Source organism: Manacus candei, unplaced genomic scaffold, assembly GCF_025592945.1.
Source record: "Manacus candei isolate 608988 ecotype Guabito, Panama unplaced genomic scaffold, ASM2559294v1 h1tg000043l, whole genome shotgun sequence".
NCBI classification, from domain to species: domain Eukaryota; kingdom Metazoa; phylum Chordata; class Aves; order Passeriformes; family Pipridae; genus Manacus; species Manacus candei.
Window position 1 is genome coordinate 5,341,684 of NW_026138091.1, and position 12,817 is coordinate 5,354,500.

Below are 12,817 nucleotides of genomic sequence, written 5' to 3' on the forward strand. Positions count from 1 at the left end.
GAGAGCTGCCAAACAGGGAAGTTCTAATGAAATAATGTGAGTACACAATTCTAGGAAAAGAGTTGTTTTTTTCAGAACTGGCTGATTTTTTTCTTAATACTGTAGGGCATAACCAGACAAGATTTAAAAGAATTGCTTTTAGGTTCATCATTGCCAAATAGAGTGAACTTTTGCCCCAGATTGACAGAGAGACAACAAAAGACTTCTCCTGTTCTTTGTGTGACTGTATGAAGTTGGGCACCATCTTTAGTAGTACTTTTTGTTTAACCCAAGCCAGATTAAAACTAATTTAAAGTGATTCATCAAAATGACACCAATAGACTGCATAAGATGCATAAGCCTGTGAAATGTTAATAGAGTCTGCACTGGGGAAGGTGAGGGAGAGTTTGCCTCCTGCTCTGGGGTGGCTCCCATTCTGAATTAGGCAGCAGCTTCTCTTGTCCCAACCTCATACTCTTGCTTGAAAGATCTTCTCTTTCTCAGTCTGTACACTCACACATTCCTCCCTGGGGAAGAACTGATTCCACTTAACATTGACCACAACCAAACCCCTAAATACCCCGAAGTCATAAATGGAGTAGACCTATCACCTTTGGACCAACTGTGCCAGTGACTTGAGTCCATTCTATACAACTGAACCATAGGATCTAATTGGAAGGCTGTTCCTAAACCATGTATGTCACAGCAGGGAAATCCTTTAAGAAGCATGTCTGAACACCCGTGTGTTTCTGCTTGTTCCCTTTAATGTATATGGCTTTCTTAACCTTCTGCAGCTAGTGTTACTGGGCCATCACGAGATAACATCTTTCCCAGGATGGCAATGCTGATACCAATCCTTTTCTCCTAAAGCATCCGCTTCTGGTTGCTTTATTTTCTTGGTGTAATAGTATTTTGCCTCTTTCATTATGTGAAACTGAGCCTGGACTGATATGTCTGAGCTAACCTACATGAAATGATGTTTATTTTGCTGGCTTATCTTGTGAAATAAGTTAAAGCACCTGTATCCTATTTTCCTTGTCATCATAGACATATTCATATCCACAATAAGGTTTCCTGAGATATGGCATGACATAAGTTTTTTGAGATATTAGGGCTTAGGTGAGTAAGGACTGGAGTAGTTTTATTTGTAATCAGTATAACTGAGACTTAAAAAAACTTAAACAACAAACAAATGACAACACACTAGTTCTTGTATAGAATTTCTCACTCCTATTTCCAGGAAAATAAATGGAAGCTACATTTACACTATCAAGATACCACTATGGAAAAAAAGGCTGTTTTTTTATCACCCAGTTGCAAAAAACCAGTTGTGTCCACATACTACACAATCTGCTATTTTCAGCACATATTCCTATGTCCTTAGTACTCTGCAATATATTATGGAAGTGCTGTGCAGGGAAATAATATGTGCTCTAGAAAATAAAAATATATTTATTAAAAAAAATTGCACTGTGAACTATTTTCCACCTGGCTTCAGTATCAGCTGATGTAATGTTAAGAAGGTCAGAAGCACCAGAGGTTTCAAAATTCAAAGCAATCAAAAAAGCTGCGTGCTGCTGAGATCTGTTTCAACACAGTTCAACACTGCCTTGCCCCAGTTACCTTTTTCCTTATCTTTCTCACACTCTTCTGGGTGGGAAAAGAAAAAGCTATCCATTTGTCAGCCAGGTGAAGCCTTGTGCTGAGAAGTGTGTGGAATTTGTCCAGGCAGTAACAACTTACACCAGTTACTAGTTCAAAAGCAGGCTTTGTGTTGCCATTTCCTTCAGTGATAAACCAAGGAACTGCACTTCCCTGTCGTACATGTGCTATTCTCAGATTTTCATAGTGATTGCTGCTGTAGAAATAAATGTATGTGTGCCAAACTAATTGCATAAACAGTCACTTTAACACTGGTATATTTTAGTAAAGAAGGACAAATGCAGTGGAGTGTGTTGTAGCAGTGCATAATAATTATGTATATGTATAACACTGTACAAGTGTTAGAAATAACATCTTATAAGTGTGGCATTTAAGTGGGAAACCAAGATGGACTACTGGTTTCTCTGCTCTAACTCCACTTCCTTAGGTGAGGTTGTGCCTGGTATGCTGAACTAGGCCTATGGAGCAGCTGGAGCTCAAGCAAGGAAACTGGCAGGACTGTTGCCCTGAAACAGGTCCTACCTGATGGTTTGGATCTTTCTTTCGACATTGTTGAACTTAAAAATCAGGCCACATTTAAGGAAAGAATTTTAATAATAAAAATGGGCAGAGTCCATCCACCAGTAGTCCCCTGGTCTATAGTAGGTCTCTATCATGTGGTAACAACAATGTTCTAAAGCCAGGGGTGCTGCAGTAAAGTATTACAGTGCGGGTTCAATTGAAGCTAACCTTAATCTTCTAACTGGCTTCTTGAGTAAGCTCTCTGGTAGCTGAGCAGGGTGCTGACACAGCCATGCCAGAGGGGAGAGTCAGAAAGTTTAAGGGATATGTGTACAGAAACAGCAGTCACGCCCTTTTCTACAGTGCTGATCCGTGTCCTGACACACGCACACTTCTTCGTTCAAGAGTTCCCCTGAGGAACACTGATAGCCTTTCCTGCTGACTTTCTCCCTTTGGTGCACAGGAGGGAACTGACAGCTGAAAGTGCACAGAGAAACTTAATGTCTAATTGTATCTCTAGAGCTGGGAGAAAGGGCTTTCCTTTGCTTTTCTCTCAGCCTTCATGTGAACTGCAGCAGAACAAAACACCTGGGCATCACCCTTGGGATACTGCAATTGAAACCAAATGTTCATTATGTCTTCTCAAAGCTCCAGAGCTTATAAATGCTGTCCCCTGCTCTTCTCTCTAAGGTGTCTGTCCTTGACTTTACTGTCAGCAAACTACCTTCAGTGTATCCAGATCCATTATTTGAAGATCTAAAGTAAAACTAACTCATAACTTATCCACAGGTACAGCTGACCTCTGTAGTAACGGTAGAGATTGACTGAACAGCAGATGCTTTCCAAGGGCTTGATCAAAACTTGAGCTATAGGTTCCCAGAAACAAAGACTTTCTCTCTCCTTCAGACACCTCCAGATGTCCTTTCTCAAGAAATGCAGGGTACTCTGGACCCAAATGTCTCTGTTGCCCCACCCAAACAATGGTAATAAGTATATTCTTCCCTCAAGAGCAATGATAAAAGAACCAGTTCTCTTATGACAGAGATAATTTGAATTGTTTAATGTGCTGAGTACTTGGGTACAAAAATAGTTATACAAGGATTCCTATAAAATAGAGTCAGTTTTTAAAATACTGTATACATAACTAACTCTGGGGCTAACTTTTAAGGGCAAAGAATGTCATCTGTGAAAAACTGGTCACCTTTCATTCTTTGTAAATATTGTCCTTTTCTATCACCTTCTTTTTTTACTTTTCTTTATCTTTTTTCCCCTTTCTTTTCCTGCTTCTCTACCCTTTCTTTTGGTCAGACGCTGAAGAGAAGTACAGTAGGAGAAGAACCCTTTCCCATTTTCTCCAGACAACAGTGCAGTCTTGTCTGTAGTTTAGCTGTCTCTGCGGTAGGGCCATTCTTGCTGATTCTGAGTCTGTTAGCTTTATCTCTCATGCCCAGGGCCATGATTTGGCTGGTTTCTCTCCCTTCCTTTCTTCACCCACCCCTATATTCTTCCCAAGATGTCTATCACTCAGTTCAAGAGCTGCCTGTGCAAGACAGGTTCTATTGCATCTCTTCGTAAATGTCAGAGAGTATATTTATCAAACTTGCAGAGCAGTCTGTTTTCACCTACTGGGGTGCTGCTTTGAAAGCTACTGGAAATGGAGGAAATTAGGTACCTTCCCCCCCCTTTTTCAAAGCCCATTTTCTGTAGTGTCTACGAAAAGAACCACTTGGTTACTGGCATAGTATATGTGTTTAAGTTCCCCCAGCAAATTACTTGACGGTGGCTTGCAGGAGACCAGCAACAGGGGTAAAACCTAAGAACAAATCCCACCTGGGGGGCAAGGTGGGAAGAGAAGGGCTCTTCCTTTTTCCCTGTGCAAACAGCATGGCAGAATTGCTCGAGTACCAATTCAGAGACCACGGCTGCCTTCAGGTGTGACACTTAAAATGGTGTGATCTGCAACTTAGCCGAGTCAGGTTTGGCTCTGCCTTGTTTGTTTGTTTGTTTCTTCTGCAATAAGCAGCAATTGGCATCTAACTGGCAAGGCATGATTTGTTCCCAACCCGAACAGCAGCTACACCCAGTTCTCCTGCCCCATCATGTGTCCAGGCAGAGGTCCTACTGGATGGTGTCTGTGTTCCCATTTCCCTTAACACCAAAAGCAGAATTTGCCACTTAAAATGCACCAGTGTGAAAATTCAACAAGATAACGGGTGCAGCAAATAGCTGTGGAGAAATATTGCTTTCCCCTTGCTTGATTCTACCTACCTTTTACCTGAGATTAGCTCGGCTGGTTAGAACATGTTGCTAATAAACCAAGGTTGTGGGTTTGATCTGTGCAGGGGCCATTCACTTAAGAGTTGGACTCAATGATCCTTGCGGGTCCCTTCCAACTCAGAATGTTCTGTGCAATATCTGTGAAAAAATTATTAATGTAATCTTAAAGCAAGGAGATGTGTATCTGCAACATGAGGTTCATCTGGTAACGCCACTCCGTGTTCCTCACTTTGAAAAAAGAATTCTTTGCAATATTTCCACCTTAGTGGTGCAAGACTCATTCTAAAAGATACTGAGATGCTGTAGCTCTGAAATAGAGCCTGCAGTGATTTACTAAGCTTTGTTTTTGGAGATAAAGTAAAAATAAATTGTCTCTAGAGCACATCTAGTTACGCATCTTGGTTTATTCCCATTCCAGGCAGAGCCTAGGAACCTTATAGTGCCCTTGAAGCATGGGTCACAGTGCTATGGAAAGTGCCCCTGGAAAGCATAGTCCAGTAAACACTGCAACAGTGGTTCCTGGGGTAGAATAAGATTGATTGTTCATAACTCTGGGTCTAGAACTTGCCACTATTTTACCTGAAATCTGATAAAGGGAGATGTCCTGTCAGCTTTCACAACTTATACAAACTTATATGAACAAAAATATGTGTTAAGCTTTTTCTCTACCACTGCCTTTCCTTGATTAAAGTCTGCATCCAAATGTCCTTCCATGTCTTTTTCTAAGGTTTTATGTACACGTTTGGTTTCCCCAGTGCATGTGTTCACGCCGTTAAAATAAAGCAGTGTAGCAGGGAATGTAACAGAAGTGTCTATGGGGCCTCTTTGATCCTGTATTAAAGTTGACTTTCCATAAAAGAGGATCAATAAGAAAAGGCCTGCTCTGCAATTATGGTAGGCTTCTCCTTTCTTTCTTTTGAACTATCACTGCCAAGTGGTGATGTACAGCACTGACACTCCTACACAGGACGCAGGGTTCCTTGGGCATCAGAACAGACCTGTGACTGTAGTGGGGCTGAGAAAACAGAGTGGGGTGTTCCCAAGCCCACATGATCTTTATCAGGCAGTTTTAGTTTTTGATAAGGCTGTGCCTTATCCATGCAGATTTAAGCAGTCTAGCTGATACAGTCAGTTTCCCATTATACAAAAAGCTCTGGTTGATCTGGGTTTAAAACCTTTGTGAAAACCCTCCAGTGATTCCTTTCATCTATGAAATTGCTTAAAATGTATTTAGGGGAGAGCATAAAACAAACCAGTGTTGATTAGAATGCTCTTGTATGCCTTGTATGTCTGTGTAATCCAGTAAGAAAAACCTGGAAGTGCAAGGTGGTGGGTCTTTTTTTTTAGTTATTTTCTTCTTCTTTATCTTCCATAGCAGACTTAAAATAAAATCTTATGTTTTTTTATACAGACCGTTGGGAGAGAAATCCTGCTCCATTTGATAGACTTCCTGGTGACCAGCTATAGACATGACCCAGTTATTACCCGGTTACTCAATAATACCCGGATTCATATCATGCCAACAATGAATCCTGATGGATTTGAAGCTACAGAAGTGCCTGATTGTTATTACACACGAGGAAGGTAAAAGTGGCTTATGAGGGTGGAAGAAGCAAAGGAAATGGGTGGGGAGCAATAATCGCAGATAGCCAAGAGTCTGAATCATACTTGGTGGAGAGGATAGTCTAGGAAGATATGTTAGGGCTAATTTTTTCCAGTGCTGTTCTGAAGACGCACTTTAACAACATGGAGTTTGTGAAGACTGAGTCAGACTGGTGTTTATATGTGGTGCAGCCAGAGAAAATCGGTCAGAATGGCGTAATGACCTCACCTTTTAGGCAGGAGACCCAGATTGTTAATACAAGCACAATTCCCTATTTTGTAGCACCTTTAGGGTGCTACAAGAAAAGAAGGAAAACTCCACCCACAGGGATCTATTTTGGTTGGAGAACTTTGTAACCCTTCTTAATGAGAAAAGGTGTGTCTAAGCTTGTTGAGTGGACTTCTAGCAGTGTGTTTGAAGATTACGTTGAATGCAGATAAAGTAAGAGGGAGGAGTTACGCAGTGACAGCTGGCTATAATAGGTAATAGTTGTACCTATAGTAGCACTAATAGTAGTACTAGGAAAAAAAACTAACCCAAAAGAAAATGCAACCAACTTAGCATTGCATCCTGTGCTACTTTTGTTTTCTTTAATGTAACCATTGCAGAGACCAAAAGGGAATGAAAAGCTTAACAAGCTAGAATAGGGAAAGAGTGAGAGAATGGGAAGAATTGCCAAAGGGACAAAGTTGGAATGTGCAGGAAAACCAAACTCATGAGCTAGAATTTCTCTTGGATCACTGGCCATGGCAACATCAGAAACAAGTGAAAAGGTAGTTTAGGTAGTGTAGTTCTTTGGGTGACCAGTGTAGGCCATCCTTTTATCAGGAAAGAAGTTTATTTCTCAGCAAATAGATGGGACTTGTATGGAGGGGGGTATATTTAATCCCCTCACTGTCAAATAGAGTTTAACTAACGACTTTAAAAATTAACACAATTGACAGCAGATACCCTCTTTACTCCTGTCTGAGTGAAAAAGCAAGTAAGCTTTTGCACAGGCTGGACCGTCGGGTTCAGGGAGAAGAGAATACATTCTGTGTTTGACTCAAATTTTTCTCTCTGACCGGAGATATGGCAGTACAAGGGACACAGCCATTCAGTAGTTACCTTGGTCCTCTATGCAAGTGGGAAAAACACATACCGAAGGACAACGTCCTCCTGATCTGGCTCTGGTTTTTTTAATTCACATATATGTAGCTGTGTGCATGCTATATGCATGTTAAATATGCACTGTTTTCACTTGAGATACAACAGAAGAATTATTTTATTGTGTCCTATGAAAATTCCAGTGCTGCTAGAAATCAAACTGAAATCCATCATCTTAATGCTTCAGAAATAAGAAATGATCATCTTGTTTGTTTCCTGAAGACACTACCATGCCACAGATCTGGAGTACTTGGGAGGCTGGTGATGTGGAGGTGTCTATAGGCAAAACAGTAATGTGAATATCTTCTCTCCTCTCTAAGGTACAACAAGAATGGAGAAGATCTGAACAGAAATTTTCCTGATGCCTTTGAAAATAACAATGCTAGCATTCAGCCAGAGACTCAAGCAGTAATGAACTGGATAAAAAATGAAACGTTTGTTCTTTCAGCAAACTTGCATGGGGGTGCCCTGGTTGCCAGTTACACCTTTGATAATGGTAACTCAGGTAAGCTAATAACAAATTCTCTTCTTCACAGCTGATTTGGTTTAGGAACATTGGCTGTATCAAAGCAAAATTTATAAGGATTCCTACAAGGTTATTCTAGCTTTTGAGCTGGGATGGGCAGAATTTGGTAAACCCCATAAAAATTCACTGCCTAATGTAGCTATTTGGGAGACGTTTATCCTGTGTGTAAGCCAGCACTGTATGCTTTATCAGTAATGAGAGTTAAACAATTGTTGTCTTCATTCTGTAGTTACTGGCTCTTCGAAAGGCTATAGCAGATCTCCAGATGATGATGTCTTTATTCACCTGGCAAAAACCTATTCTTCCCACCATGCCAGCATGTACAAAGGAATTGGGTGTGACAAGAGACAAACCTTTCCAGAAGGCATTACCAATGGATACTCTTGGTACCAGTTGGAAGGTAAGAATCTCAGTGATATTTTATTCAGCTGCTTCTGATATGTCTCACTTTCTCCTGCCATCTTTGATGATGAAAGGACAGTGATTTTACCCAGAGTAGAGGGCTGATGAGGGGAGTAAACCAACTCATTTCATGCAGATTCTCTGAGCAGGACCTGGGTGTTTGCAGTCTCTCCCAGCTAGCAATTACAAGTGAATGAGGCAGTCACTGCTGTTTGGCTGCCTCCGTGCTCTTGCTTAAGGCCTGCAATAGCTATATAGATTATACACACGTGCACACACTCCTTGGCACCAAGATCTTGTCCTCTGAGAAAGAAAACCAATCTTCTGTTCATATATCATCCTTTTGAATTGTTTGATCACTGAAATAAATGTTTTCATTACTGTTTATGTGTAGCCAAATAGAATATGGGCCCTGTGTGCTGTGGCATTGTGTATTGCTTTCACCATCTGAATTCAAAGACATATAAAAGGCTCTTGGAATGGCTTTGGCAAACCGATGAATTTATCTGCCACAATTTAGTTGGAAATGCTTGAATGAATTGTAGTCAAAGATCCATCCTTTCTCAGCCAGAATTGTCATCATTCCCAAAATGCTACTGTGCTTTAGAAAACACCACTCTATGTGTAACTAGAGTAATAAAGTCTGTTTTCCACAGGAGGCAGTAAATACAAGTGTGGCATTGAGGAATAATTTACCTGATTTACTTATTTTACTGGTAGGATGCAAGGATCAACATTTTAATTCTTCTATTTGTCTTTTACTTGGAACTTAGTGCTTCTTTGTAGCTGAACACTCTCTTATTTCACTTTTAAGGTGGAATGCAAGATTACAACTATGTCTGGGGACAGTGTTTTGAAATTACATTGGAGCTGTCATGCTGTAAATATCCTCCAGCAGACCAGCTGGAAAAGTTCTGGAGAGACAACAAAGTTGCTCTGATTGAATATATAAAACAAGTACACCTAGGTGGGTATGTGAATGGGGATGGGAGGTGAAGCTGAGGCTGGGTTAGCAGGAACTCTTCAGCAGCCTGGGTCAGTGTCACAGCTCACAGCAGGAGGAGCTCTGGTGTGAACTTGGGAGCTTCTGAACATGAAGTGCTACAAGGCCAGGGATGGGTAAAGGAGGAGAACTCAGGCCTGTCAGGTGAGGGGCAATGGGTGCTACTACAGTAGTGCAAGGGGCTTAAAATGTGCTGGGGCAGGAGCAAGGGACAGGCCCCAGGCGCTGTCTGACCATACATCTCCTCACAGACTCTGCTTTCCTGAGCAGCCTTGGGGCAGTCATTTATTTTAGAGGTGTATGTGTGCCTGCGCACAAGTTTTGTGGGTCTTTTGCTACTTGGATTTTGTATTTTTAAAAGACTTTTCTAGGTGTGACCTGACTTCACAGTTGAAAGAGAGCTGCTGCTTAGTGAAGCAGTGCTGCTTTATAATGAGTTGAAGGCTTGCACAAATCTGTTGCCTATCTTGCATTTTATTGCCCAAAATATTTGTTTTATCTCTGCCTAATGCCAGTGCTGCCTTAAAGACGGTGTGTAAGAATTAAGGGAAAGTACTTCATAATCAGACATTGTTGCTATTCTGCCTTTGGGAAGTACTAGAGAACAAGCTGACTTATTTTAAATTACAAAAAGAGAAGGAAGGGGTGTGTACAAAAAAATGCCAAAGCAGTACTGAAGATTTAAGCCCTTCAGTAAAATACACATACAGTAAGTGTATATGATGCCTTCAGCAAATGAGATTTAGGAGATTATATTGCTGCTTTCTAACTTAACATGAGGGTAAACTATTAAAAACAACAACCAGGCACATTCTGTTTTAATTCCTTTCAGTGAGACAGAAGTGACTACTGATACTATTAGATGTGCTCAAACTCAGTGAAACAGCCTTTGAGTGCACCCAGCAAGAGAACAGTCTTTCTTGGAGGAGGCAGCTCACTACAGTTACAGATCGTGATCTCTCTCCTCTCTCTTTTTCATAGGTGTCAAGGGTCAAGTTACTGATAAGAATGGGAATCCTATTCCCAATGCCATTGTGGAAGCCAAGGGAAGGCCTCATATCTGCCCCTACAGAACAAATGAACAAGGGGAGTACTATCTTCTCCTTTTGCCTGGGACGTATGTGATCAATGTAAGTGTGCAGCCTTACTAAATTATTGTTTCTAATTGCCTTGAATTCCTGAGCACAGTGAGAAGGCATCCTTAGACAGGAGTGAGCTGAACTGCTCGAGTCACATATAGGATCTGTAAAGACCCTTTAGCAGATTTAAAAGAAAATGGTACCTTTAAATGTGAGTCAGCAGAAAGGAAATTTTTTGATATAGTAACATCTCAAGTCCTCAATGTCCAGAAATAAGCACCCATCTGACCTTGATGGTGGAGCCAGTGGGGATGAGCGTCTGGAGCACAACAACTTGAGCTTGAGGTGTTTGAAACAAAGCACAGAGCTCTCAGGGTGAGGAGGTGGATCAGGGCAGCACCGGGCTGACACCACCACTGGTGACAGTTATTTCCTTGTGTCAAAAGGGTTTCTCCACAGAAGTGTTAGAGAACATCCATGCAGTGTAGGCTCTGCCTGCTGTCATCTGAGGGCTTACACTGAGCATCACTGCAGGATGCCCTCTCCTGTACAAAAGGTCTTATTGCTATAACGTGGAAACTTTACCCTTTTTTCATCCCATGTTTCCAAACGTGTATTTAGAACATTTTTTCTTGTACATTTAAAGTGTAAACAAGCACATTAGACTCTGGTTGTTTCACAGCTGAACTCAGATGTTTCAAAACCAAGTAAGAACACTTTTGTGTTTGCTCCTAGGCTACTGTACCAGGATTTAAATCGATGCTGAAGACAGTGGAAATACCTGACAACACTGGTAACTTCAGTGCTTTAAAACAGGACTTCTCTTTCTCAGAGGTCTCTATCAGACCAAGAGTTGCTTCATGTCCCAAAATTCCCCTGTACCAAGAGCTCACACGGGCTTCAGCTGCAGTAAAACCAACCCTACATGTCTTGGTTTTAATGACTGCTCTGCTTGTGATTTTAAAATAAAGTCAGGAATGAGATGTTATGGCCAGGCAAAATCCACCTGCACAAATGTGGCTTTGTATATGCAAAAGAATGTCTGTTTTTATAAACCAAATTCTCAGATTCACAATCACGTTCACTGTATTTTGTAAAATACTGGGTTGACAATCAAATGTTTGACTATATTTTTAATTGTAATAGACTATCATATTTTTCTATGTAAGTATTTTACTCTGAAGAAATTTTGTACAGCTGATGGAGATAACTGTAGAATTTCAATGCAGAAAGTACAAATACATTCTCAAGACTTTGCCTGAATTCAAAAAAAAGTTGAGGATTGTACTGCAAATGTTTTATGCAAGCTCAGGTTCCTCTCTGAACCAACAGCTAAGGTGCCACACAACTGTAAGTGAACAGATCAATCCTATTTTCTCATAATAAAGCCATTGCTATAAATGAGGAATGGCATTTTAAAATATGTTTTTTCTTACCTGGACAGATGAGACTGCTTAGGGCTCAAATGAGGTAAGACCAGTAACACAGACAGGTTTTAAGACAAAAAGATGGAAATGAAGTGTAAGTATGTGCTGAAGGGCCACGCTCCTGGAAACTGGATTATAATCTGCACCATCAGGGAAAAGGGAGGAATTTGTGTCTCTGAAAACTGTGTTCTCCTACAGCAGAGTTGCTGAAAACAATGTGGAAACAGTCACTGACAGCTTTATACCTTGTCCATTTTTAACTGAATTTCGTGTGGAACAATCACAGATAATTCAGATTCTTTGAATAGCTTTAGCAGCACCTTTATATTGCTTAAGTAGTTTCAGAGCCCTGCTGCTACACATGCTGGCAGGCATACTCAGCAAGGCACAAACCAGATCCAGTTACAAAGGCTGGTTTCAGCACTCCCCTGGCTGGGCTGAGATGTTGCAGGCAGGATTAGCAGATTCCTTTTGCCTGGCCAGTTTCGAATCATCCTCCGGGCCCTTTGAAGCTGTCCAATAAACACAAAATTTATCAAGAAAAGCCAGTTAGTACCATCTCCTGTGTTTATTTTAAAACTTTATCTGCCAGTAATTTTCTTACGCAATTTCAAAAGCAAAGCAGAAGAGATTATCTTTGGAAACATCAATCTTTACCTGTATACAGTAAATAAAAAATGCAGGAATGCAGTTAATCCTTTTTAAATCTTTCCTGAGGCACTGCTGTCTGTCACACCAGGACCCACCAGCTGGGCTGTGGAGCTTGGGCATCAGCCACTTACCTGTCTGCCAGCCAGCTGCATTCAGTGTGTGAATGCACTTCAGAACATGAAACAGCATTGCTTATTGGGAATGAGGGCTGCATGTGCAAGATACTATTTTTTAATGTCTTCATCATATCCATTTCAATTTTCTATATTTTCTCACTCTGATCTGCTGTGGGTTGTTTATCGGTCAGAGAAGTGATTAATTATCCACTAAGTCCCACCACTGATAGTTGTTTCTGATCCTGTCACTTATAGCAGAAAGAACTAGAGATGCCTTGAGTGTAAAACCCCCAAAACCCAAGAAATCTGAGAGAAGTCAACAGTTCAGCAGGTGAGTGAGGGCAGAAAGAGTCTGCATGCTGGCTTACAGGGACAAGAATCGGTATGAAAACCAAGTACCAGAACTTCCAGCAATCAAGTCATTGACATGAAAAAAGAAAGAGCA

General features: G+C 41.0%; 1 protein-coding gene across 1 annotated transcript in view; it reads left to right on the top strand.

Moving 5' to 3' along the window:
* CPM (carboxypeptidase M) overlaps positions 1-12,813 on the top strand; it is a 33,979-nt gene extending 21,166 nt beyond the window's left edge. Inside the window, exons 4-9 of the mRNA XM_051795829.1 lie at positions 5,831-6,003; positions 7,489-7,673; positions 7,924-8,094; positions 8,911-9,063; positions 10,081-10,229; positions 10,914-12,813. Coding sequence (XP_051651789.1) covers positions 5,831-6,003; positions 7,489-7,673; positions 7,924-8,094; positions 8,911-9,063; positions 10,081-10,229; positions 10,914-11,147 — 1,065 coding nt within the window. The 3' untranslated portion in view covers positions 11,148-12,813. The remainder of the gene's footprint in view (positions 1-5,830; positions 6,004-7,488; positions 7,674-7,923; positions 8,095-8,910; positions 9,064-10,080; positions 10,230-10,913) is intronic.
* The last annotated feature ends 4 nt before the right edge of the window (positions 12,814-12,817 follow it).